This window comes from Jatropha curcas, chromosome 9 (genome assembly GCF_041381405.1).
Source record: "Jatropha curcas cultivar XTBG-Jc1 chromosome 9, XTBG_Jcur_1.0, whole genome shotgun sequence".
Lineage (NCBI taxonomy): Eukaryota > Viridiplantae > Streptophyta > Magnoliopsida > Malpighiales > Euphorbiaceae > Jatropha > Jatropha curcas.
In genome coordinates this window covers 19,388,939-19,414,552 of record NC_143159.1, presented here as the reverse complement: position 1 = coordinate 19,414,552, position 25,614 = coordinate 19,388,939, and the positions used below count along the sequence as shown (strand labels likewise).

At 31.0% G+C, this 25,614-nt stretch overlaps 1 protein-coding gene across 1 annotated transcript in view; it reads left to right on the top strand.

Annotated features, from left to right (window-relative positions):
* LOC105634372 (putative terpene synthase 8) overlaps positions 1-25,614 on the top strand; it is a 31,737-nt gene that overhangs the window by 4,868 nt on the left and 1,255 nt on the right. The window contains exons 2-8 of the mRNA XM_089726324.1: positions 17,229-17,396; positions 18,535-18,808; positions 18,957-19,329; positions 23,181-23,399; positions 23,505-23,643; positions 24,936-25,041; positions 25,149-25,288. Coding sequence (XP_089582450.1) covers positions 17,229-17,396; positions 18,535-18,808; positions 18,957-19,329; positions 23,181-23,399; positions 23,505-23,643; positions 24,936-25,041; positions 25,149-25,288 — 1,419 coding nt within the window. The remainder of the gene's footprint in view (positions 1-17,228; positions 17,397-18,534; positions 18,809-18,956; positions 19,330-23,180; positions 23,400-23,504; positions 23,644-24,935; positions 25,042-25,148; positions 25,289-25,614) is intronic.

Genomic DNA, 25,614 nt, shown 5'->3' with positions numbered 1-25,614 from the left:
AGAAGGTATTGTGTAATCCTGCAAGGTGCGGACATGAGGTTCAGGTCCGTTCTGAGCGTTAACTTCATCATCCCTGTTTGCTTGCTGTTCTGGTTTGTTCTCATGTGCTCTTCTAGCAGCGTTGTTCGTACGACAAGCCTTTTTGATTTCTGGATCAAAGATCAAAGGTTCAGTCCTACCTGATCTTCTTTGCATAAACACCTGAAAAATCTTCTTAGAAAAATTAAATTAAATAAACAATAAACAAAAACAAATGTCTAAATTAATAATAGGGTAATTGGTATTGATATTGGTAACGCCAATCCCCGACAATGGCGCCAAAAACTTGACAGTGATTTTCGCAAGTGTACGAAATCGCAACAAGTAATATAGAATGAGAAGAGTATCGTATCCACAGGGATTGTATACCAAGTACCAAAATTATGTTAACCTATTATTATTTAAACGGCGATTTAGGGAAATTATTTTAAGAAACTAACTTCAGTAAATAAAAGAGAATAAGAAGAAAACAAGGCAATTTTTGATTAAAAGAATCAAGGATTAAAAGCTACTAGGGATTTTGACTTCACTTAATTCCTTCCAATTTATTTTATTAGTTCATTAATCAATTTTAATTGTTCAAGTAGGGGAAACAACCCTAAAATCACTAACAAGCTCTCCCAATATATTGTTAGCTATTTTAACCCGGTCTAATTACCTAACTTCCAATAGCACAATCAAACATGAATTAAATCATTAAGTTTTATGGTTTGTTTTGTGAATTCATAACCTAAGGTCATTAACTTATGAAAACCCCCATGAGTCATGATAGTGTTATTTTTATAGTATTTTTAATGTAATTTTTATTAAGATTTTTAGTATTTTTTATTTATTTAAATTAGTTTTTATTGAATTTTGTTATGTTTTTATTTAAAAGCTTCCTTGAAACACAACTCACTTGATCTTGAGACAATTTGTAGGGTTTTTGCACAAGAAAAGACAAAATGAAGCAAATTATTTTAGCACGCCCGTGCTAAGAACCAAAAGGAAAATTAAGCGGAGAGTTAGACTCTGGCACACCCAGCCCGTGCCAAGACACACGCCCATGCTGCATATGCCCTGGACTTCGAGAGCCTAGCACGCCCTGACTGTGCTAGGGCGCACGCCCGTGCCACAATGAAGATGCAATCCTGGGGCGTGCCCGCTGAAGCACGCCTGTGCTACAAATGCACTAAGATTTCCAGAGCCTAGCACGCCCTGACCGTGCTAGGGCGCACGGCCGTGCCACAAGACCCTCTTCAAGCGTGCTAGACAGCACGACCCGTGCTGAGTCCTCCACACTTCCAGAGCCTGACACGCCCAAGCCATGTTTCCTAGCACACCCGTGCCAAAGATCAAGAGCTTAAATTGAGTCAAATATTGCCAACTAATTCCTACCAATTTCAGGAGCTAATCTTGGACAACTTTCTTCACATGCAAATAAAGATCTAATCTATGCACATGGGTGAGTCATGATTAAAGAAATTTAAGACCCAAAAGAGAACTTTACCACCTAACAAAGGTAGACTTTGATCATTAAACCATGTGGATTCCTCTCCCTAGATGTCTATAAAAAGAGAAGAAGAAGTTCATGTCATGCCCCGACTCTAATCACCAGAGGAATTGTCTGCTTTGGTTTAGTCCACGGACTCCCTACACCGTAGTGTAGTCCCCGCATGCCCTACACCTCACGGTTTTGTCCCGCAGGTGAAATGGGAAACTTCCCAGGAGGTCACCCATCCTGAGATTTCTGTTAAGCGAGCACACTTAACCCTGGAGTTCTTCCAACTCTCCAGCCATTATACCAAAAGGCGCCTCTAATGATTAGTTTCCCCCTTTTCGATATATGATTCGATTCATTCATGTGTCCCGCATTCCACTACCCTAGCTAGCCTGCCATCCTAGGATCGCTTTGCCGGGTCGGGATGTCACAGGCCCACCAGCTTCCGCGTGGTTCATCCTCAAACCATACATCTACTGGAGGGGGTCCGGCTCTAATACCAACTGTCACGCCTCGACTCTAATCACAAGAGGAATTGTCCGCTTTGGTGTAGTCCACGGACGCCCTACACTGCAGTGTAGTCCCCGCACGCCCTACACCTCACAGTTTTGTCCCGCAGGTGAAATGGGAAACTTCCTAGGAGGTCACCCATCCTGAGATTTCTATTAAGCGAGCACGCTTAACCCTGGAGTTCTTCCAACTCTCCAGCCATTACATCAAAAGGCGCCTCTAATGATTAGTTTCCCCCTTTTCGATATATGATTCGATTCATTCATGTGTCCTGCATTCCACTACCCTAGCTAGCCTACCATCCTAGGATCGCTTTGCCGGGTCGGGATGTCACAGGTCCTGTGACATCCGACCTGGGAAAGCGATCCTAAGAGGACGGGTAGAGCGAAGCTCCTGGCTAGCTTCTAGGATGGCAAGCTAGCTAGGGTAATGGAATGCGGGACACAGGAATGAATCGAATCATATATCGAAAGGGGGAAAACTAATCATTAGAGGCGCATTTTGGTGGAATAGCTAGAGAGTTGGAAGAACTCCAGGGTTAAGCGTGCTTGCTTAATAGAAATCTCAAGATGGATGACCTCCTGGGAAGTTTCCCATTTCACCTACGGGACAAAACCGTGAGGTGTAGGGCGTGCGAGGACTACACTGTGGTGTAGGGCATCCGAGGACTACACCAAAGTGGACAATTCCTCTGGTGATTAGAGTCAGGGCGTGACAGTTGGTATCAGAGCCAGACCCCTCCAGTAGATGTATGGTTCGAGGACGAACCACGCGGAAGCTGGTGGGCCTATAACATCCCGACCCGGCAAAGCGATCCTAAGAGGGCGGGTAGAGCGAAGCTCCTGGCTAGCTTCTAGGATGGCAAGCTAGCTAGGGTAGTGGAATGCAGGACACAGGAATGAATCAAATCATATATCGAAAAGGGGGAAACTAATCATTAGAGGTGCCTTTTGGTGAAATGGCTGGAGAGTTGGAAGAACTCCAGGGTTAAGCATGCTCGCTTAATAGAAATCTCAGGATGGATGACCTCTTGGGAAGTTTCTCATTTCACCTGCAGGACAAAACCATGAGGTGTAGGTCGTGCGGGGACTACACTACGGTGTAGGGCGTCCGTGGACTACACCAAAGTGGACAATTCCTCTGTGATTAGAGTCGGGGTGTGACAGTTCATCCCAGAGATCATACAATCCCATTCTACTCTATCTCATACCAGATCTCATATTTCTCTTATTCTTGTATATAGTTTTATTTCTTTAAGAGTTCAAATATTCAAGAGTTGTGCAAAGATTCAAGGAAGCCATTCAGAGTTAATTGTCAGCTAGTTCTTATTTCTAAACTCTTAATCTTGTTGTTCCTTTCATTATTCTTATTGATTATGGAATATTTATCAAGCATTACTGAGTTTTATTTAAGCACTATGTCTAACTAAATTCTCATACTAGGGATTTGATGTAGCTTAACTTCTTTTCCAATTTATAATATTAGATTTGTTTTTCTTTGTTTAAGTTATGATTCATTAATAAACTTAATGCTTCCAGGCAGAGGATATCCCCTGGATTGGTTTATTTTATTAATCACTATCAGAAGAAGGATTTTTAATATGAAAAAGTTAATGAATCACATGAGAATAACAACTTGATGCGGAAGCTATACGGTTTGACTCATGGGGGGTTTTCATGAATTAACAACCTTAATTTATGGATTCATAAACAAACTACAAAACCTAATGATTTAATTCATGTTTGATTGTGCTATTGGAAGATACATAGTTAAACAAAATTAAAATAGCTAACAATACATTGGGAGAGCTTGTTAGTGATTCTAGAGTTGTTTCCCCTACTTAAACAATTAAAATTGATTAACGGACTAATAAAATAAATTGGATAGACTTAAGTGAAATCAAAATCCCTAGTAGTTTTTTTTTATCCTTGATTTCTTTAATCAAGTTTTGCTTATTTAACCTCTATTTATTTTTACTTATTGAATTTAAGTTCTTGAATCAATTGCCTCATTTGTCGTTTAAATAATAATAGGATAACACAATTTTGGTACTTGGTATACAATCCTCGTGGAAACGATACTCTATTTATCATGTATTACTTGTGGCGATTTCATACACTTGCGAAAGCACTGTCAAGTCAAACCATATAGCTTCCGCATCAAGTTATTATTTTCATGTAATTTATTACCTTTTTCATATCAAAAACCCTTCTCCCAATAGTGATTAATGAAAAAAATCAATCCATGGGAGAAACTCTGCCTTGAAGCATTAAGTTCAATAATAAATTATAATTTGAACAAAGAAAAACAAATCTAATATTATAAATTGGAAAAGAAATTAAGCTACATCAAATCCCTAGTTTGAGAGTTTAGTTCGACATAGTAATTAAATAAAACTCAATAATACTTGATAAAAATTCCATAATCAATCAGAATAATGAAAGAATAAAACAAGATTAAGAGTTTAGAGATAAAACTAGTCAATAATTAATTCTGGACAGCTTCCTTGAATCTTGGCACAAATCTTGAACACTTGAAGTCTTGGAGAGAGAGAGAAGAACAATAGAACAAAAATGATCAAAACTGGATATATCTCTACAATGAATGACTCCTCTCTTTACATAGATTTCCTAGGAGAAAATCCGACTCCGTTTAGGAAATAGAGTCCTCATTAAGTAAGAAATCTTTTTGGAAGTAGGAAACTGTTTAGGCTTTGAATTTCTTCTTAGTTAGGACTCTTCCATGCACCTAAATAGGATTAGAACTTGATTGGCAAGTTAGGAAAATATCTCAGGTGGGCCCATGTAAGTGATAGGGACTGGTTGGCATTCTTGACTCAAGACAGCGCATGATTCACAGCACGGGTGTGTTGTGCGGCACAATCAGGACGTGCCAAAACCTAAGTTCTAAGGAAGATTCAGCACGGGCTGTGCTCATGGGCATGCCTAGATAAGGATTTGTTACACGGGCATGCCACATAACACGGCTAGGGCTTGCTAGGCTTTGAGTCTCTAGGATGAGATGAAGCACGGGCCATGCTTAAGCAAACACGCCTTCGTGTTGATGTCCTCTTTTGGCACGGGCGTGCCATATAGCACGACTTGGGCGTGCTAGAGTCTGAGTCTCCACTTGATTTTCCTTGAATCCAGCACGGGCGTGCTGATGTGCACGAGCAGGGCGTGTTAGAGCCTAAGTGTTTTGCTTTATTTTGCTCTTTTCAGTGTCAAAACCCTACAAATTTCCTTAAGATTAAGTGAATTATTCAAGGAAGCTTTGAACAAAAACAGAAATAAAACTAAATAAAAATTAATTAAAGTAATAAAAAAAACTAAAAATCCTAATAAAAACTATATTAAAAATACTATAAAAATATTACCTATCATATGTGTACATGTTATTAATTTTATCCGTATTTCATTTGATAAAAGAATATTAATTTGGACATTTAAAAAGAAATTATAACATTAATTTATTATTCCTTTTACAAACCAATTATCTAACAAAGATAACTAATATAATTATTCTTTTATCATGAGATGACAATAATGGATAACATTAAGACTCCATCCGTTCTATTTACATAGAGAAAATTTCCTTTTTAGGCAATTCTATTTATATAGATAAATTTTCCTAATATGGTAACTTTGGGATTAATGCCAAAGCAAAAAGCCCAATATACCCTTGCTTTGGTTTATAGATTAAACATTGACTTTGGGAGTATTTAAGAAAGTGCTTGGCATTTAACATTCAAAAATTGACTGAACCGTATATTAAGAAAATCTGAAATTCAAGCACATTATAGGCATAGATTAAATTTTACTAAGAAGTTTATGCTAAACATTTAAGTGTGCACATATAGTGAAATTTACTCACAACTCTACTAAATCTTGAACGGAGGAAAATTTGCCTTCAAATGATAGTGCTTAAATAAAAATAGTTGTGCGCATCTATATTTACTCTAATGAACTCCTTAAATGGCTAAAGAGAGAGATACAGAACCTAAACCCTAATTTCATCTAAATAAAAATAGTTGTGCTCATTTTTTGCATTATGCCAAATTCTATAAGTTGTTTTAGTGGATATGGATAAACTGTTTGCAACTTTATAAATACTGCGGGCACTTGACTCACGCTTTTCAGTTTCAGAATATAGTAACATACAAACTGTATTTTTCACATCTTCAATGATGTTTTTCCTTTTGTTGCCTTTTCGAGCCTCTTCTGGAGCATTACTTGGTGGTGCTGTGGTTTTAAACTCTACAAAAGTCAATTATTCAGTGGATGGCAAGGAGATCAAGTATAAGATTGATTGTTAAGTCTGGGCACATTTTTTGTATTCAAATCAAAAGGAATGGCTGTGTCCATGGGGTTTGTGGATTAAATTTTAGAGTTGTGAATTCATCCCTATTTAAACGAATTTAGCTTTGAAAGTTTTGATTCTAAATTTCATTTTTTTACTCGTAATTTGGAGAAGCAAAATAAATTGAGGTTGAAAATTTTGGCTCCAAACTTTCTTTCAACTTTTACGCTAATTTTTCAATCCAAATTTGATATTGAAACTTTAGTGCATAATTGCAATTAAATAGCCCACGTTTTTTTGTTATTGAAAGTCTAAACAAATAAAACACTTATTTAAGCAACAAATCCTCTCTCTCATCATTTATCACCTTTTATTGAAAATTAGGGATCACTTTAATATATTTTCAGGGATAAATTAGGAAGAAATCTAAAAACGAACCACCTCTTTAATCCTAAAGAAATTTTGACTTTCTCTATATAAATAGAACGGATGGAATAACAAATAAGCATTATGACCATTAGCAAAGTCAAAGTAATTTCTATTATAACTCAATTTATCTCCAAAATTAATTCTAACATATAATATTATATTATTATATATTACGCGTTTGCCAAGCTAATGGATATTTTCTCTGGTACAACAAAAGCAACAATTGGCCTTTTTTTTTTTAATCACGTGTCATTATCAGCAACATACATACAAATATGGACATGCAAAAGGATAACTACTGTGAGCACATGATCTATATATCTGTACAACTAATACAAGCTTCAAATATATGTGCGTACAATAAAAAAAAAAAGTTAAAAGTTTAGTATTTTAGGAAAAGTCAATTATTTAGCCAATTTCCTGCTCATAACATAAACATCCAAAAAATTCATTATATTATATATTAGTTAATTGACTTGGTCCAATTCATGTGAGAGAACACACCAATATTTTTTTTTTAGGAATTATATATTTTAACCTTTACAGGGCAACTCCAAATATGAAGATAAACTATTTCTTTTTTTAAGAATAAATTTAGTGGGCATTCTATCTGAGATATAAAGGGAACCTTAAAGGTTTCACCTCAAAGATGTCCAAGCAAATTGCTTCTAGCCATCGTGGTAAACAAATAAAAATAATTGTTCTTCATTGCATGTTTAATAATTTTACTATTAAAATAAATTATCCACAAATTTGGATCAATCAAATATGCAATTCATAATAGGATTTCAATTTATATAAGTAGGCTCTGATATCACATGTTAGATTTGAATGCAGAAAATACTCATGTATAAATTTGAAATCACAAAAATAATAAAAATAATTTACAGGTTATTTTGTTGGCTTCCATTGATGCAATATTGATCCCTAACAATAAGGGGAAAGGTGGAAAAAAATTAAAACAACCATGCACAATTGTCCGTGGAATGGCTAGGTGCATCTTCTCTATGTCTATAAGCTCCCAATTGGTGAAAAATAATTTATTATCTTAACAGCGTAGACTAGAGGGAGAGAACATAGCCTATATGTAGGAAACTATTAGGGCCTCTCATCATAATCCTACTAGGATATACAATCCTAACCCGATTATGATTTAATTACACTTAAACCAAACACATTTAATTGGCACATTAATTCTTTTAACGATCTCTCTTTAATAATGGACTTTTAAATTAAATCTTTTGGACTATTAAGCTTAACCCAAATGTTATATAAAACAAATAAATACAATAAATGAGCCCAATAAAAACAATTAATTTCTAACATCCAAGGCATTCCATCAAAAGGTCTCTTTAATGATTAGTTTCTCCATTTTTAATGTATGATTCGATTTATTCCTATGTTTCGCATTTCACTACCCTAGCTAGCCTCATCCTCCTAGAAAGCTACTGGAAACTTTGCTCTACCGCCCACTTTGAATCACTTTGGAACAAACCTAAGGCGCAGCAAAAGATAATAGGGAATTGGGGAGAGGGTAGAAATATTTCTTTTTGAAAATTTTTCTCTCCCAACCAATCTCATACTCATTATAACCAAGTATAATCTAATTATACATATAATAAGTATTATATTCCACTAAGTGCAATCCAAGTTACATGATAGTATTAATCCCATTCTACATGGAATAAGAATATATTTCTCTCAAACTTCTATGTTTGTATGACTTTTACTTTTGCACAATCCAATTACAAAAACATAAAAGTTCCCTCCTAATAAGTGTAATCTCATCACATAAAAGTATAATCCAATTATACATGTTGTAAGCCCAATTAACCCTATGATTACCAAGCATTATTCAAGTAATACATATAACACAAGCCTAAAATGCTGAAAACTCATGATGTAATTGCAATTGATAAGTACTACAGTTGTAATTATTATAATCATAAATAAGATATTAATTAATTGATTTTTATATGTATCAAGTTTATTCATTTACATTATCAGCTTGATGATAATATTGTTTACCTTTGTATAACTAAAATGTAAATTAACTAAGAATATATTTAAAAATATTTATACTCTTGCAAATAATGTTATAATTTTCTTCATTAATAAATTATTTGGATATTACTATAGTTTTATTGTTCTTTCTAAATAGTTGACAATTCATTATAGTTTATCAAAAATAATAATATAATTAACAATAATAATTTATTAAAATAATATCTAAATACCAGTGCATGAAGTGCGATTTTTCCATTAATAATGTAATAAGGTTGATGATAATAACCCTGATGTTGTTATCAGCAATAATAATTTTAATAATTTCATCAAACTATCTTTGATTAATCATTAGTATGTTATTAACAATAGTGATTTTAGTAATTTCATTAATTGTGTCTTTTCTTAATGGAATGTTTATTTTTAATTTAACTTTAAAAATTAAATTTGCTCCTATTTTCGTAAAATAATATACAATTAGCAAATTTACCAATTTATTATATTATACTTGGAACTACTCATAATAAAAAAATAATAGTATTATACTTAAAAACACTCGTCTTAAAGATTAATTTTGAATTTTTTGAATTTTAAAAATCAGGATATTACATGTAATATATCTCCGACTTTATTGGGCTTGGGCCCTCCAATTTCTTACAGGGTTTATGCTCTCCAATTTCTTACAATTAGTGTTATAGAAAATATATTAAATTCCTGACTGTATTCATTATGTTTTATTATTTTTATAATTCGCATAAAAAATCTAATAAAGAAATTTAAATCACATAATGTAGTAGATGTACCTTTTTTTTTTTTTTTACAACTAACTCTTTTTTTTTCTTTAACTCGTTGATCGGAACAAATGAATTTCACAAAATTTTATAAAATTAATTTACAAATCCATAGTTTTGTGTTCAGAATGAAAAAATGTAGATTTCGATTCTAAAAATTCAATTCTATAAAATTGAACGTAACACCAAATTTCACAAAAATAAATAAAATTTTCATATAAATTCTACAACACTAAGCGAGCCAACTTTTTATGACAAAACTATCATTTCCCTTTTACACAATCAATTTTTCAATTTTTATTATATAAAAAAATCATATAGCATAACAAATATAATCAGAATTTATTATTTATTTTTATGAAATTATTATTTTAAGGATATTTAAAAAACAAAAACAAATGAATTTATTCTATACATGATTATGCGAAATTCAATTAAATTATATATTTTAAATTAACCATACTAAATATAAAAATTTATTTACAAATGAATTTTATATTCATTTATATCGCGTAAGAGTGTAAAGATATAAAAAACATTACTTTTTCTTTTCCAAAAAAACTTTTTATATTTCAAAATTTTCAATAACTTGTATGTTTCCTTTGCTTGATTTTGTTTGAAGGTACATATACAAGTTCATGATTAGGATGGCAGCGGGTTAAGTAACCGCTAAAAATGGTCTATCTAAATTCTTAGCACGTAAGAATATCTCCAATGTTAATATGGATCGTGGGTTATTTGTCGTATAAAATAGAAAGTTTTGAATTTTTAAAATATCTCTTCAATGTATTAGTTTTGCATCCTCTTCCATCTCTAAAAATAAGTGCGGTAATTTTTTTTTTTTTTTGACATCTCAACTTGATATACCAAATAGATATTTGTATTGAAAAATATTTTTTAAACAATCTTTCTATTTTTCCGTTACGGCAATTAAATAAAAGAATCAACATTAACATCATAGATGCTCTTACATCTGTAGATATTTGAACCTGTTTAAAAGTTCATTTTTGTTATCCAACCTCATCTAAATCTGATTGCAATTAACTATTTAATATCCAAATCCCTTTAACACTAAATTATTATTTTATTGTTTTATTTTTCAAAAAATAAAAAAAGTAAAAATCATAAAATTCTATTTTGACTTATAAAAAATATAATATTTATATTAAATATAATTATAATGCTAATCGTAATTAGAAAGATTTATTTGTATTTTTAGAAAAATAATTATTTTTTTCATTTTTAATAGCCACCCCTATTGACTGTTTGTTTCCACATATTTATGTCAGTATGACGTTTTGACTACGCTCAACCCCTTTGTCTGACTGATGCAAATTCAATATTATCTTTATGAACCTTTTATATTTCTAACTGCTTCTTTGTTTCAATACTAGAATTAGGACTATAATTCTATATGTATCTATCTATACTAGGTACAAAAGTGGAAATAGAGGAATAATAGAATTTTCTATATCACCTTTAATTAAATTTAAATTGTTCTAAAGTATCTTTAATGATGACAATTAAAAAATTACAGTTTATTAGTTGATTTGATATAATTTATAAAAATTATTTTTTAATCAATCATGTGCTGCCTAATTGTCTTCTCACTTATATATGGAGTGAGGGTCTCGAATTAGAATCCTCTAGACCAATTTAATTAATTCACTTAAAAGCTTATTATTATTATTAAGGTATGCTGAGTTTTCACTAATTTTATTATTGTGTAGCCAATAGTGTTATTTTCGCTAATGAATAAAAAATTATTTTTTAAATAAACACATATAAATAATTAAGCATTTCAAAATTTTAAGTTTTATGTTTATTAAATTTATTTTTTAATAAATATATATGATAATTAGATATTTGAAAATTTTTTACATTTTATGTATTAAATATTTAATTCTTTTAGGAAATATATATAACAAAAGAAAATATTTTTATTCTTTATATTTGTATGATATGATTGGATTTTTTTTCAAAAAAATAAATTTTTAAATAGAATATATATAATATTTTACTTAGAAGAGATATAAAAAACAAGAAAAAAGTATATTATTTTTATTATTATTTTTTATGTTTGTAAGATTTGATTGAATATATTTTTAAAAAAGTAAATTTTCAAATAGAATTTGCATAATTGAACCGGGATGGTAAACAGTTGAAAGTTTTAATTTAAAAAAAAAATATTTTGTTAATATATTTATATATCTGTATACATTAAAACCTTTTTTTTTTTTTTTTTGTTAGGTGAGTTACCAATTTAATTGTTGTGTAACTGTAGTATTATTTTGGCCTATCAGGCCTCCTAATAAATTGGAAAACAAAATTTTAAATAAATACATATATATAATTAAGCATTTCAAAATTTTAAGTTTTATATTTACTAAATTTATTTTTAATGAATATATATGATAATGAGACATTTGAAAATTTTCTATAATTTATTTATTAAATATTTAAATCTTTTAGGATGTAGATAAAAAAAATATATACATGTTTTATTAATATTCTTTTCCTTTATGTTTGTATCATATGAGTGGATATATTTTTATATAATATTTTATTTAGGAGAGACAGAAAAAAAGAAGAAAAAAATATTATTTTTATTAATTTTTGTTCTTTATAGTTTGTCATATTTGATTGCATATATTTTGTAACAAGTAAATTTTTAAATAGAATTTACATAATTAAATATGGGATAGTAAATAATTAAATTTTAATTTAAAAAATATAATATTTTATTGATATATTTTTATATCTATATATATTGAAGCGTTTTTTTTTTTTGTTAGTTGAGTTTTGAAAGAGTTTTATTCTTAATAATAATTTTTTATTTTCCTATTTATTACTGAATAATTTGTAGCTGTTATCATTTTGATTTATCTCTCCCTTACAATAAATAGATGATCTATTGATAATGAAATATTTTTAATTTTCTTAATATTTTTTCTCTTATATCTTAATTTTGTTTGACTTAAAAGAAAACAGTGTTTAAGAAACTGGAAAAAAAAACTAGAACTATATATTTTTATTTGGATCACTTTTTGGGGTTTCAAGAATTTGTATGTATGTGCATATATTTCTTTCTCTGATACACTGAGTAAGTAATACTGTAACTGTGGTAAAAGTAATTTTCATTATTAATTCATACCATCTTCTCATTTCTTTTCTTTTACCTAGCAGTAAAAATAATTTATTATTATAATTATTCGTTATAGTTGTATATAGATATTAATTTAGTGTTAAGGGCAATGGGTTGGAGATTGAGCCATGACTTGATTTTCTTTTTGAGCACCTATTAGGATTTTGAAAATCTGCATTTTATAAATTATGGCTTAAAGAATTAGGTATAAATATTGGGTTGAACTTTATTCTAATATCACTTTATTATATAAAAATAGAATTAAGTACATAATAAGTAGTATTGCAAGTAGTTTGTATGGTAAAGTATAATACAAATTAACCAATTGTATTTATTTTAATCTAAACAAAATTTATGCTTTAATATTATATGGATAAAAAATAAGTATATAACCAGTATAGTTGACTTTCAACACAAAATGAGTATATATAATACAATATATATACGTACAAGGCAAAGATAACCTTTTATATTTCTAACTGCTTCTGGGTTTCCTTTGTTAGATTGTGTTTGTACTAACACAGTTTAACACATGCAGAAATTTTCTTCCACGCGTAAAAAACATTCTTAGCACAAAATAAATCATACGACAAACAGAGTCATCCTATAAAAATATATCAATCGGCCGGCTTGGGTTAAATCATTAAAAAGATATCGAACTTTGTGAAAAGTTTTAATTATACTCTAAATCTAAATTTCTTCTACTAATATCATAAATTTCTTAGCTATAATAACACTCTTAATTTCAAATTGTATCTAATTTAATGTATAAAATATTATTTTCATTGGAGCTATAGTCTCTCTTATGATCAAGTTAATTAAAAACTCATCGTTTTATAATACCCTATTAATATTGGTTAGGAATTTAAATTCATAAAAAGAAAAATAAAATAATAAATTTTTTTTTTTTGTGTAAACCACTGGTATCCGAACTTATTACCAAGAATCGTCTCATTCCGCTTGGGTCTTAGTCACAGTTAATATTTTTTGCCCCTCCCTACAAGTGGATTTAGTGGGGATCAAACCCGAGAGCTCTTCTACATGTTTAACTTGTATTGACAACTGAATCACAACCTATAAATTAAAATAATAAATTTTATTTATAAGCATAAAATATTAATTTAGATTTTATTTTACATTTTTTAAACATGCAATTTTGTTTATATTTAAATTAGATCTTTTATAAAATAGATATTATTTATTACTGCATCGTCATTTTATTTGTCGGAAATCATTACTAAATGTAAATTGATAGACGCCTCCTTCATCGAGATCTCCGGATTTCTTGGATCGTGAATAATAGAAATACGATGTGGGCTTATTCTAAGAGATAATGTCCAATTATCACTCCCCCATTGTTTGGATAACCAACTTGACACCAATAAATTATATATAACAGCAACCTGAAAAAGGTTAATGTTACTTAAAACTATCAACTACAATCAGAGTACTCCTACTTCCTCGACGCTATCACATTTTTGAGATTATCATCAATATTATATAAATAAATAAAAGTATTTTACTTTTAAGATGAATAGATTATTTTTTATTTTAATATTTATATAATAAATATAATTATTTAATTATTTATAAGCATGCAGTTGTGGTGGGAAGTCTGATTTGTTACTATTACTTGAAACAACTAAAATGCATTCACACCTAAAACCATCACCAGATTTGTTGATGGATTGTGATACAAAAGACTGCTGCTGGTTTCTCCATGGGTACCCAAATTCTTATGGATCCTCCTCAAGAAGCTGTTTCATGGCTTCTCCATGATAACGTTGGTGTAATTCATCCTAGATACTGTTTGTAACTCTAGAGCTTGTGCTCTCTTTTCTTACCCAAAAAAAAAAAAAAAGGACTTTGATCTTGTTTTATTTCAGATTGTTTAAATTGAAAATAATATTTGCATTGATTGAGTTTCCATTTTTGGACCTTTTTCATTTTCTGGTTCTTTTTTCTTTGACATGATTTTTTTAGTTTGTTTTTTCTGTTATTTTGAAGGTTATCCTATTTTAATTTTATAAATATAAAAAAAATAAAAACAAATAGGTGAGTGTATAAATAATAAAGAAAATAAAGAAAATCAAGTGTAAGTTGGTGACTCGAATAGTAAGGCATAATGGGTAAGGACTTTCTACTAGTAGTATAGTATTAGAAGCATGCTTTCCTTTTTTCTCTATTCAAATAAATATCTTTACTTGTAATATCTTACAAAAAATTAAAAAGTCCGGACGCATTGAGCCGTCACTTTATTTTCTTATGATATATTTTTTTATATACTTATTAAAAAAATGAAAGATATATAAAACTTTAAATAAAAGATTAAAAGTGTAAAAACTTTTAATATTTTATCAAGCTATTACACTTGATTTTGAACAATAATATATAGAATTGGATTATATATTATATAATTATATAAATTTACATAATCAACCATTAGAACATTAGATAAAAAAACATATGCTAAAACTAATTATTATAAATAAAGAATATATTACATTTATAAATACAATTCCGAAATTATTATGAACTCATGCCTATCCTAAAAAATTAATAATCAATTATACATAGGTAAAAAATTAATTGGCTATATATTTAGGGAGAGAAAAAGAAGGAAACTCTATAATCATAATATAATAGCCAAGCAATGAATTACTTATTTCGATGGACTTAGGATTACAAAGAGAAAAAGTAATTAACATTGATTTGAATTGTAAACCAATGAAAAAAATATTTATAAGTATGAGAAAATCTTTCATTAAAAGCCATATGTAACCATAAATTAAACCATAGTAATTATAGCAGACAACGTCACAATATTTATGACGAATGAAGAAATCCATTAAGTTTAATTTAAGTAGATCCCAAATTAAAAAAACAACAATTAATTGTATTTTATATCAATAATTACTCATTCAAGCACAGAAAAAACTGAACATCAAACTGTGATAATGAAAATCTAAAATTTAGAAGCACAAAAAGAAACTTGGTAGGTGATGAACTACTACTTCTCTTTAAAATATGATTTTGCTATTACTAACACTCTTACATTTAGTTGCCTTCAAAAATCTTTACTATGAAATCAAAGCATATTGAACTCTATATATAAAAGTATTTGAAACTTTTTAAAACTTTATGTTGTTGATGATAACACACTATATTAGGAGATAAAGATAATAAATAGTTAAAATTTGAACGTTTTAAAAATTGAAAAAATTATAAAATTAGTTTAGATTTCAAAAGTTATTATTATCATTATTAATTATTAAATATTAATTTATGGAAAAAGGAAAAGTAAATGATTAAAAATTAGAAAATTTGTGAAAAAAGTAAAAAAAAAAAATAGTAAAAGAGAAGAGCGTCACGTCAGATTTGTAAATTATTTTTTTTCTAGATTATATATATATATATATTTATATATATATATAGATAGATCGTTACACAAATATAAATTGAAACATTTTTAAGTTACATTTTGAAGTTTACGCCCGGTGAAGTGCATATCTTCTAAGTTGAGGTGCCATCAGTAAACTTAACCTATAGTTGAGGACAACTTGAGTTGTTTAGTTAAATTAGCTGTAGCAAGTGGCTTGTATGAACAAAAGGAATCTTTGACACGATACAAATTACGAGTCAACCACTATAATTTTATACTGAAATATATATTAAAAAAAAATTATACTTAGAAAGCAAGTGGCCAACATGTATATTATGAAAAAATTTCAAGAAATTTATACTTAGAAAGCAAGTGACCAACATGTATATTATGAAAAAATTTCAAGAAATTTTTAAAATTAATTCTCAACTATTTTATTGATAAAACGACATAGGTCCTTGATATCTGTGATTATAATTTGTGATTATAATTGGCCGAATACTGAACTTTGCAACTTTAACCTTATGATAGTCTGAACTTTACGGATGACTTATCATGCACTTGAATTTGTAAATTTTGATAATATTACACACTTTTCAACACTAATATCAAAATTTTTAGGGATTTTGAAGTTTAGCTGCAAAATACGAATTGATATGTCATTAGCATGACTTTTGGAATAATATTTTTTATAATTTTTAACTTTTTAATAGGTGTTTAATTGATTTAGTTTTGCAAGTTCAATTGTTCAATAAAATAAATTTGAAAATTGAAGTATTTAATAGGTGTAATTTTATAAATTTAAGTGTTTAATGGGTTAAGGCTGCCACGAGGTTAAAGTAACAAAGTTCGGGAGTGAATTAATTTATTCGGCCGATTATAATTTCTAATTGTCACTATATATTATAAAAACAATAAAAGTAAAAAATTGTCCGTTCCTTAGATTAATAATAATATTAGTTTAACCAGCTTAGAGCAGGCATAAATAGGTTCTGCATCTTCTTGGATTGTGCTAGCTACCTGACTTGCTTTGCCCCGTTTCAAAATGGCCAACCAAGCTCTTGCCTTTGCAGATGCAGTTTACTTCAAAGAAACTTCAAGAAATCGACAGAATAATTTACGAACTCCCTTCATGACCAGGAATAATAGACATCAGCAACTCTCTATGGATCTTTCGAAGCTTATAATATTAATAAACATCTCAAATATATCCCTCTACGAGCAGCAAAAGCTGAGCAAGAAATCATTCGTCCATTGACAAAGTATCCTCCTTCCATTTCGGGTTTCGCTTTTGCAGATCTATGTGCAAAAGATTTGGTACGTCTATCTCTCCCTCATAATTTTTTTTTTCTTTTTCTGTTTGCACCAGATTGTCCGGGACAAGGGTGTGCAAAACCCGATCCAACCCGAAAAATTCGAACTGACCTGATCGAAAATATATGGCTATAAAGGCTTTTTTGGGTCAAGTCAGTCAGAGAATCTAAGAGATATATATAATATATCCATTATGTTCGGTGAGTCGGTCAAGTAAATTGTTTAACTCGATTCGACCCGTAAAAATGAAGAATTCAATTTTTTTTTTTAATTTCCTCGTGTGACTCACTCTCCTTTCTTTCTTCTTTTGCTTATAAAATTAAAAATTTCAAATCAAAATCAGTTTTTTTTCTTGAAGATGGTATATATTTTTTCTTGAGCAATTAAAATTATAATTAATCAGTTTAAGTTTTCTTGTTTTTTTATTTCTATTATGGATGTTAAATACTTAATTAGGACTTTTTAATTTGCTATGATTTGGTTATGATTTGAAGATGAAAAATTATAGTTTGATTATGGTTTGATTGTGTTATGATTTTTTCATTATGAATGTTTGATATTGATTATGGTTTGATTATTGTTTTATGATTTTTTGATTATGGTTGTTTGAGCAACAATTATTTTTCTAGACAATTTTTTTAATTGTGTAGAATCCAAATAGAAAATTTTGTTCAAGAGCCATATAAAAAAGTATCCAACCTATAAAAAAAATCTTTAATTAAAAATCGAATTAAATGAGCCTTGAATAACTTGACCCGATTTTATAGGAGGAATTTAGATGGGGCCCAACTTTAAAAGGGGTCGGTTCAATCCAACCATACCCCCTTATTTCGGGTGTTGGGTCGGGTTTTGACCCGATCTGCCCATTGCTCACCCCTATATGGGACTATCCACATTGGAGTCAACGGGGTAATCATGTAAATCTTCTAATAGTTGTGGCTCTAAGTTTCATGCCTTTAACTTTACAGGTAAAGTTCGTCTGAAAAATATAGTCTTCATTTTCACTAATTCAATTGACAGCAAAAATTAATTCCTTATTAAAAAATAAATAAAAAAAAATCTTCTTTCTTACCAACTAGAACAAACCTTTCTTTTATAATCTTCTTGTCAGACTTGGGATCTAATAAATATGTTTGCACAGGAACTGGAATCATATGCTAAAGAGGCGGACGTTCTTAAAGAAAGGGTAAAGGATATGTTAATGCAATCTACACAAGAGTTAACTCAAAACGTTGAATTTATCAACTTATTATGCCGGCTTGGTCTGTCTTATCACTTCGAGAATGACATTGAAGAGCAATTAAATCATATTTTCACTTCACTTCCTAATTTCTTCATTGGAAATGATTATGATCTCCACACTGCAGCACTTATCTTTCGAGTTCTAAGACAATATGGATATAAAGTGCCTTGCGGTAAGTATCTATATGAGTTTAGATTTAATTCTAAAGCATTTTCACTGCAAAAATATAATTTAATTTTAAAATTTCTGTTTATTTCGGAAAAATAACTTACCTTTGAAACTAATAACTTTATTTTTCAATAAGAATTATCATGAATTAGATGTGTTTAACAAATTCAAAGACAACAATGGAGAGTTCAAAAGAACCATCACCAATGATGCGAAGGGCCTACTTAGCTTATATGATGCCAGCTTTCTAAGTGTACATGGAGAAGATATTTTAGATGAAGCTCTTAAATTTACGAAGCAACACTTGGAAATCTTAGCTGCGCAATCAAGCCCTCATCTTGCAAAACAGATAAGGAATGCTTTACAAGGACCAATCCACCATGGTATGCAGAGACTAGAGACTATGAAATATATATCACTTTATCAAGAAGACGAATCTCGAAATGAAACTCTACTCGAGTATGCAAAGTTGGATTATAATCGAGTGCAACTGTTATATAGACAAGAGCTAGCATCACTATTGAGGTACTTCTCTTATGGATTACTTTCATGCAGAGAACTCCTTGAATGTTATTAATATATATATATATATATATATATATATATATATATATATATATATATATATACTTCCTTTCCTATTATTTTAAAATTTGATTTAAACTTGATTTTAAATTTCTTTGAGTTCACTTGATGGATGATCCGACTCACCTGCAACTGAAGTGACTCAAACTAAAAGTCTGTTCGGTAAAATAGCTATTTTGGTAGCTGTTAGCTGTTTGAGTAGCTATTTATAAAATGCTAAAAGCTAAATATTATATCATCTAACTTTTTATAAAACACTATCTATGAAAAATAGTGTTCGGAAAATTATTTAAAAAGTTGTCGCCGAACACAACTTAAAAGCTATTTAAAAATTTTTACCGAACACAACCTAAATGTCCTTATAAAAAACATGACTCAAAGTGACCCTAAGCCAAAGTACTCCGTTTCCAATCCACCTAACCCAACTGATGCTATTAATACAATGATTTTTGTTTGTCACGAAAAAAGAATAAACTAATTTGATGTTAGGAATCAGCTCTGATACCAGTTGTTGGGCATCAGCTCTGATACCACTCGTTGGGCCCTTTCAACCGATTAAGAGAAAATTAACGCAGCGGAATAATAAACTTGTGACACACAGATATTTACGTGGTTCACCCTCAACTGTTTAGGGCTACGTCCACAGGACAAAATCCGAATCATTCTTCCACTATTAAAATAGTAGGTACACAACGAGAGTAATACAAAAATAGTGACACTCAAAGTGTTTCTCAAAAACACTCCATAATAATTTCCTCACTATTTTTCTCTCCCCTAAGTTTAGGAAACCCATCCTAAAATTAGAAAACTCTCTCGCTACATTTTCTCTCTTCTTTCTTCTGTGTGTTGTGTGTTCTGCCTCTGCCTCTATTTATAGGCAGGTTAACGCGTAGAAATGCCATGTACAACTCCTGCCGTGTACAACTCCATTGCCTTCCATTTTTGACTACACGTAGGGATGCCGTGTACAACTCCGTTGCCTTCCATTTTTGACTTCCTTTATTTTCCTTTCAAATTTATTGTGGGTCCCACTTGAGTGGGCACACAACCACAACAAATCTCCCCCTGCACACTCAAGTGAGGACGATAGCCATCATCATCCCTGCAGCTATAATCTATTAGATCTGCCCACCATCTTGTACCGCCGCTACAACTTTGCGGGACACGCCGCCCGACCTCCTTTTGTTGGGAAGACTTTCGACACAAGACACCACCTACAGATCTTTTTTCGGTCTTGGTTCTGTTGTTACACAGCAACTCTTTGCACGCTTCAGTAATCTTGATTGCCACGACACGGCTCCCTCTGCAAATGTGATTAGATATCCTGATGTAGACTTTCTCGAGTCAACATCCCCGGCCATATCTGCATCGGTATAACCGACTAATACTGGCTTCTCATCTCCAAAGCATAAACATACTTTGGTTGTACCTCGAAGATCCATTTCACTGCAGTCCAATGTTCCTTTCCAAGATTTTAAAGAAACCGACTCACTACTCCGACTGAGTGAGCAATATCTGGCCGTGTACAAACCATGGCATACATCAAGCTTCCAACTGCTGAAGCATATGAATCTTTTCCATTCTTCCTTCTCTCCATCCGTAGAAGGGCACTGTTTAGAACTTAATTTAAAGTGATTAGTAAGAGGCAACTAACCGCTTTTGCGTTCTCCATTCTAAACCTTTGAAGTACTTTCTCAATGTACTTCTCTTGTGACAACCATAATTTCTTGGTTCTTCGATTTCTTGTAATCTTCATGCCAAGAATTTGCTTTGTTGGTCCCAAGTCTCTCACGCAAAGACTTACTAGATTTCTGACCAACAATCAACCATATAGAGCAAAAACAATGTAGTCATCAACAGAGAATTTCTTCATAAAAACACAGTGATCTGAAGTAGTCTTTCTGTAGCCTTGCTCCCCCATAACAGACTCAAACTTCTTGTACCACTGTCTAAGTGCTTGCTTCAAGCCGTACAGACTCTTCTTCAGTTTGCAAACACAATCCTCTTTTTCTACGAAACCCTCTGACTGCTCCATGTATATTTCTGAGATATTGTCCACCTCAGCAAACACTGGCCCACTCTGCTCTGAGTCGCTGGCCACTGGACTTTTGAGATATCGTCCACCTCTGCAAACACTGGCCCACTCTGCTCTGAGTGAATAGTACTATGTGTGAATAGTGCTGGGTTTAACAGTGACGGGCTCAGCAACAGTAACGCCAATAGTAACTATTCACCATCAACCGCGAGTTACTATTTTACTATTCATCACTAAGTCGATTCTGCAACGTCTTTCCCAGCGGACAACACCAATGGACTCGTCGTAATTTTCTCTTCATCGTGGTATATTTATTTTCAAAATATATCCACGGATCCGATACCACTATCTGACCGGCTGGGCCTACCGAAACCTTCGGCTCTGATACCACTTGTTAGGAATCAGCTCTGATACCAGTTGTTGGGCATCAGCTCTGATACCACTCGTTGGGCCCTTTCAACCGATTAAGAGAAAATTAACGCAGCGGAATAATAAACTTGTGACACACAGATATTTACGTGGTTCACCCTCAACTGTTTAGGGCTACGTCCACGGGACAAAATCCGAATCATTCTTCCACTATTAAAATAGTAGGTACACAACGAGAGTAATACAAAAATAGTGACACTCAAAGTGTTTCTCAAAAACACTCCATAATAATTTCCTCACTATTTTTCTCTCCCCTAAGTTTAGGAAACCCATCCTAAAATTAGAAAACTCTCTCGCTACATTTTCTCTCTTCTTTCTTCTGTGTGTTGTGTGTTTTGCCTCTGCCTCTATTTATAGGCAGGTTAACGCGTAGAAATGCCATGTACAACTCCTGCCGTGTACAACTCCATTGCCTTCCATTTTTGACTACACGTAGGGATGCCGTGTACAACTCCGTTGCCTTCCATTTTTGACTTCCTTTATTTTCCTTTCAAATTTATTGTGGGTCCCACTTGAGTGGGCACACAACCACAACATTTGAAAATGTAATATATATATGTTTCAGGTGGTGGGAAGAGTTGAATCTTACGGAAAAGCTTCCTTTTGCAAGAGATAGAATTGTAGAGGTGTATGTGTGGACACTTGGATGCCTATCTGAACCTCAATGTGTGGATACCACTATCTGACCGGCTGGACCTACCGAAACCTTCGGCTCTGATACCACTTGTTAGGAATCAGCTCTGATACCAGTTATTGGGCATCAGCTCTGATACCACTCGTTGGGCCCTTTCAACCGATTAAGAGAAAATTAACGCAGCGGAATAATAAACTTGTGACACACAGATATTTACGTGGTTCACCCTTAACTGTTTAGGGCTACGTCCACGGGGCAAAATCCGAATCATTCTTCCACTATTAAAATAGTAGGTACACAACGAGAGTAATACAAAAATAGTGACACTCAAAGTGTTTCTCAAAAACACTCCATAATAATTTCCTCACTATTTTTCTCTCCCCTAAGTTTAGGAAACCCATCCTAAAATTAGAAAACTCTCTCGCTACATTTTCTCTCTTCTTTCTTCTGTGTGTTGTGTGTTCTGCCTCTGCCTCTATTTATAGGCAGGTTAATGCGTAGAAATGCCATGTACAACTCCTGTCGTGTACAACTCCATTGCCTTCCATTTTTGACTACACGTAAGGATGCCGTGTACAACTCCGTTGCCTTCCATTTTTGACTTCCTTTATTTTCCTTTCAAATTTATTGTGGGTCCCACTTGAGTGGGCACACAACCACAACATTTGAAAATGTAATATATATATGTTTCAGGTGGTGGGAAGAGTTGAATCTTACGGAAAAGCTTCCTTTTGCAAGAGATAGAATTGTAGAGGTGTATGTGTGGACACTTGGATGCCTATCTGAACCTCAATGGGGTCGTTGTCGAGTATTAATAGCTAAGTATACACAAATGGAAATGACAACCGATGATGCATATGATGAATATGGTACAATTGATGAACTCCAACGTTTTACAGATGCATTTCAAAGGTATGCATTTCAAAGATTTGATTTCTTATTGCTAGCTTGAATTACATAGGAAATTACAATTATAAAAAAAAAAATGATATTAATTGTTTAAAAATATGTTTTCAGGTGCAGTATTGATGCAATCGATCATCTTCCAGAATACTTGAAACATCTGTACAAGGCAATATTGAAGCTTTTTGAAGAAACAGAGAACAATGGCAATATTGAAGGAAGCTCTTACAAAACCTCTTTTGCCAAAGAGATGGTAAGGTTTGCAGGAATTTTCTAACATTTGAATTAAAAGATGAAAATAAAATAAAATGTTTTATTACATAGTGTTAAGGGCAAAGACAAAATATAACTGCAGAAATAAGGAAAAATAAATTGAAATAAGCGCAAACACAAGCAAATAGTGACACCGGATTTATGAGGTTATTTGCGAAATATAAACATTTCGTGGATTTACAATATGAACTTGATAAATTCCATAATAGCTTTAATTTCGCCATTTGAAAAAATGAGAGAAATCCCACATTAATAATAGTTCTGAAAACCGGACCGGTCTCTTGATAAAATTCCACATTATTTTTCATATGTGTTAAGCGATTTAATTGTTTTAATTGACATATTAGGCTTTCGGTTTAGAAATAAAGAGGCCCAAAAAATGCGGGCCTCTTAAAAATTAGACCACTGATTTTTTATTTTTTGGGCATCTTTATTTCTGTCCGAATATGTCAATTGAAAAAATTAAATTGCTTAACACCTGTGAAAAATAATAATAAATTTTATAGTAATTAATTAATTTTTTTAGTACATTGAATTTATTCATATTTTATTTTTTTTTTCAAAATTTTTTACTAATTTTTTATTATTTTTTGTAAAAGCCAATTTTAAAACTGTTTTTTATTTTGAAATCAATGTTTTTTTTTGTGTGTAAATTATATATATTTTCAATTTTATTTGATAAATATATTTAAAAATATTATATATCAAAATCCAATTGATCATACTGAACCTGATCGAACCCTCCGATTCAGCGAATCCTTATCTTTACCGGCTCTCAAAACATTGTTAATTTCATAGTTTTTTTTTTATTAATGTGAAATATAAATCACTTAATGTTATTTATAAAATACTCTTTAATTTTGTGTATTTTGTTTTTCAATCAAATGATAAATACAAAATTCTGTGAGATTTGAATTTCATAAATTTCACAAAACCCATGAATTTCACATTCCATTAATCTAAACAATCTTTACTACGTGATTTGCTCAGTAGATTTACACAGAAAAGGATAGAAAGCAAAAAATTTCACGATGATGAAATTACAATGTACAAGTTGGCTGTAACCACACAACCTAAATTCTAAAACACATGCATCACAACCCAAAGGCTTCTCCTTAACCTAAAGTGATTATAAGCTTATTTATATATTCTTTCAGTTATATGTAAATCTGTTATTTCATTTTTAATAATAAGATTAACAGTCAAAATGAAGGTTTATATCATAATAGAAGATATTCAATGTTACGTTTTTTCCACTCTGTTAATTATTAGTTCAAAGAGGTTACGAGATCATACATGCTGGAGTCTCAATGGCTTAGTGATGGCTTCATACCAACATTCGACGAGTACTTGCGCAATGGATCGATCACAATTACAGGTGACCTACTTAGAAGCTATGGCTTAGATTTAGTTTACTGAATGAGTTAAATTTTTTCTGGATTTAAATTAATAAAATAAATTTATTTTGCCGATAAAAAAGAACAGGTGACTTGCTTGCATCGGCATTCTTTCTGGAACTAAAGGATGCAGGAATTAAAGATATGGTTTGGCTACGAGAAAATCCAGGAATCGTCAAGGTTTCCAAGTTATTTGCACGTCTTTGTGACGATATAACAAGCCACGAGGTATGAAAAATCATAAAAGAAACTATTAATTAGATTAATGGAACAAAATTAATGACAATGATTTATGTTTTTTCTATTAATTAGGATCTAATTAGAATCACAAAAATTCTGAAAAATGAAATTGATTTTCCTAGTTTCGGTTTCAATCAGTTCTAGATAATTTTAGTTTATTTTTCAAGAAAACTTTCAATTTTTTTTTTAAAAAAAATTTAGAATCGATATTAAACCAGAATCGAACCCCAGTTCTAATTGAAGGTTTAATCCTAATTTTACCTTTAGGGAAAATAGAACTAAAAATGATTCTGCTAATTCTAATTTCAGTTCTT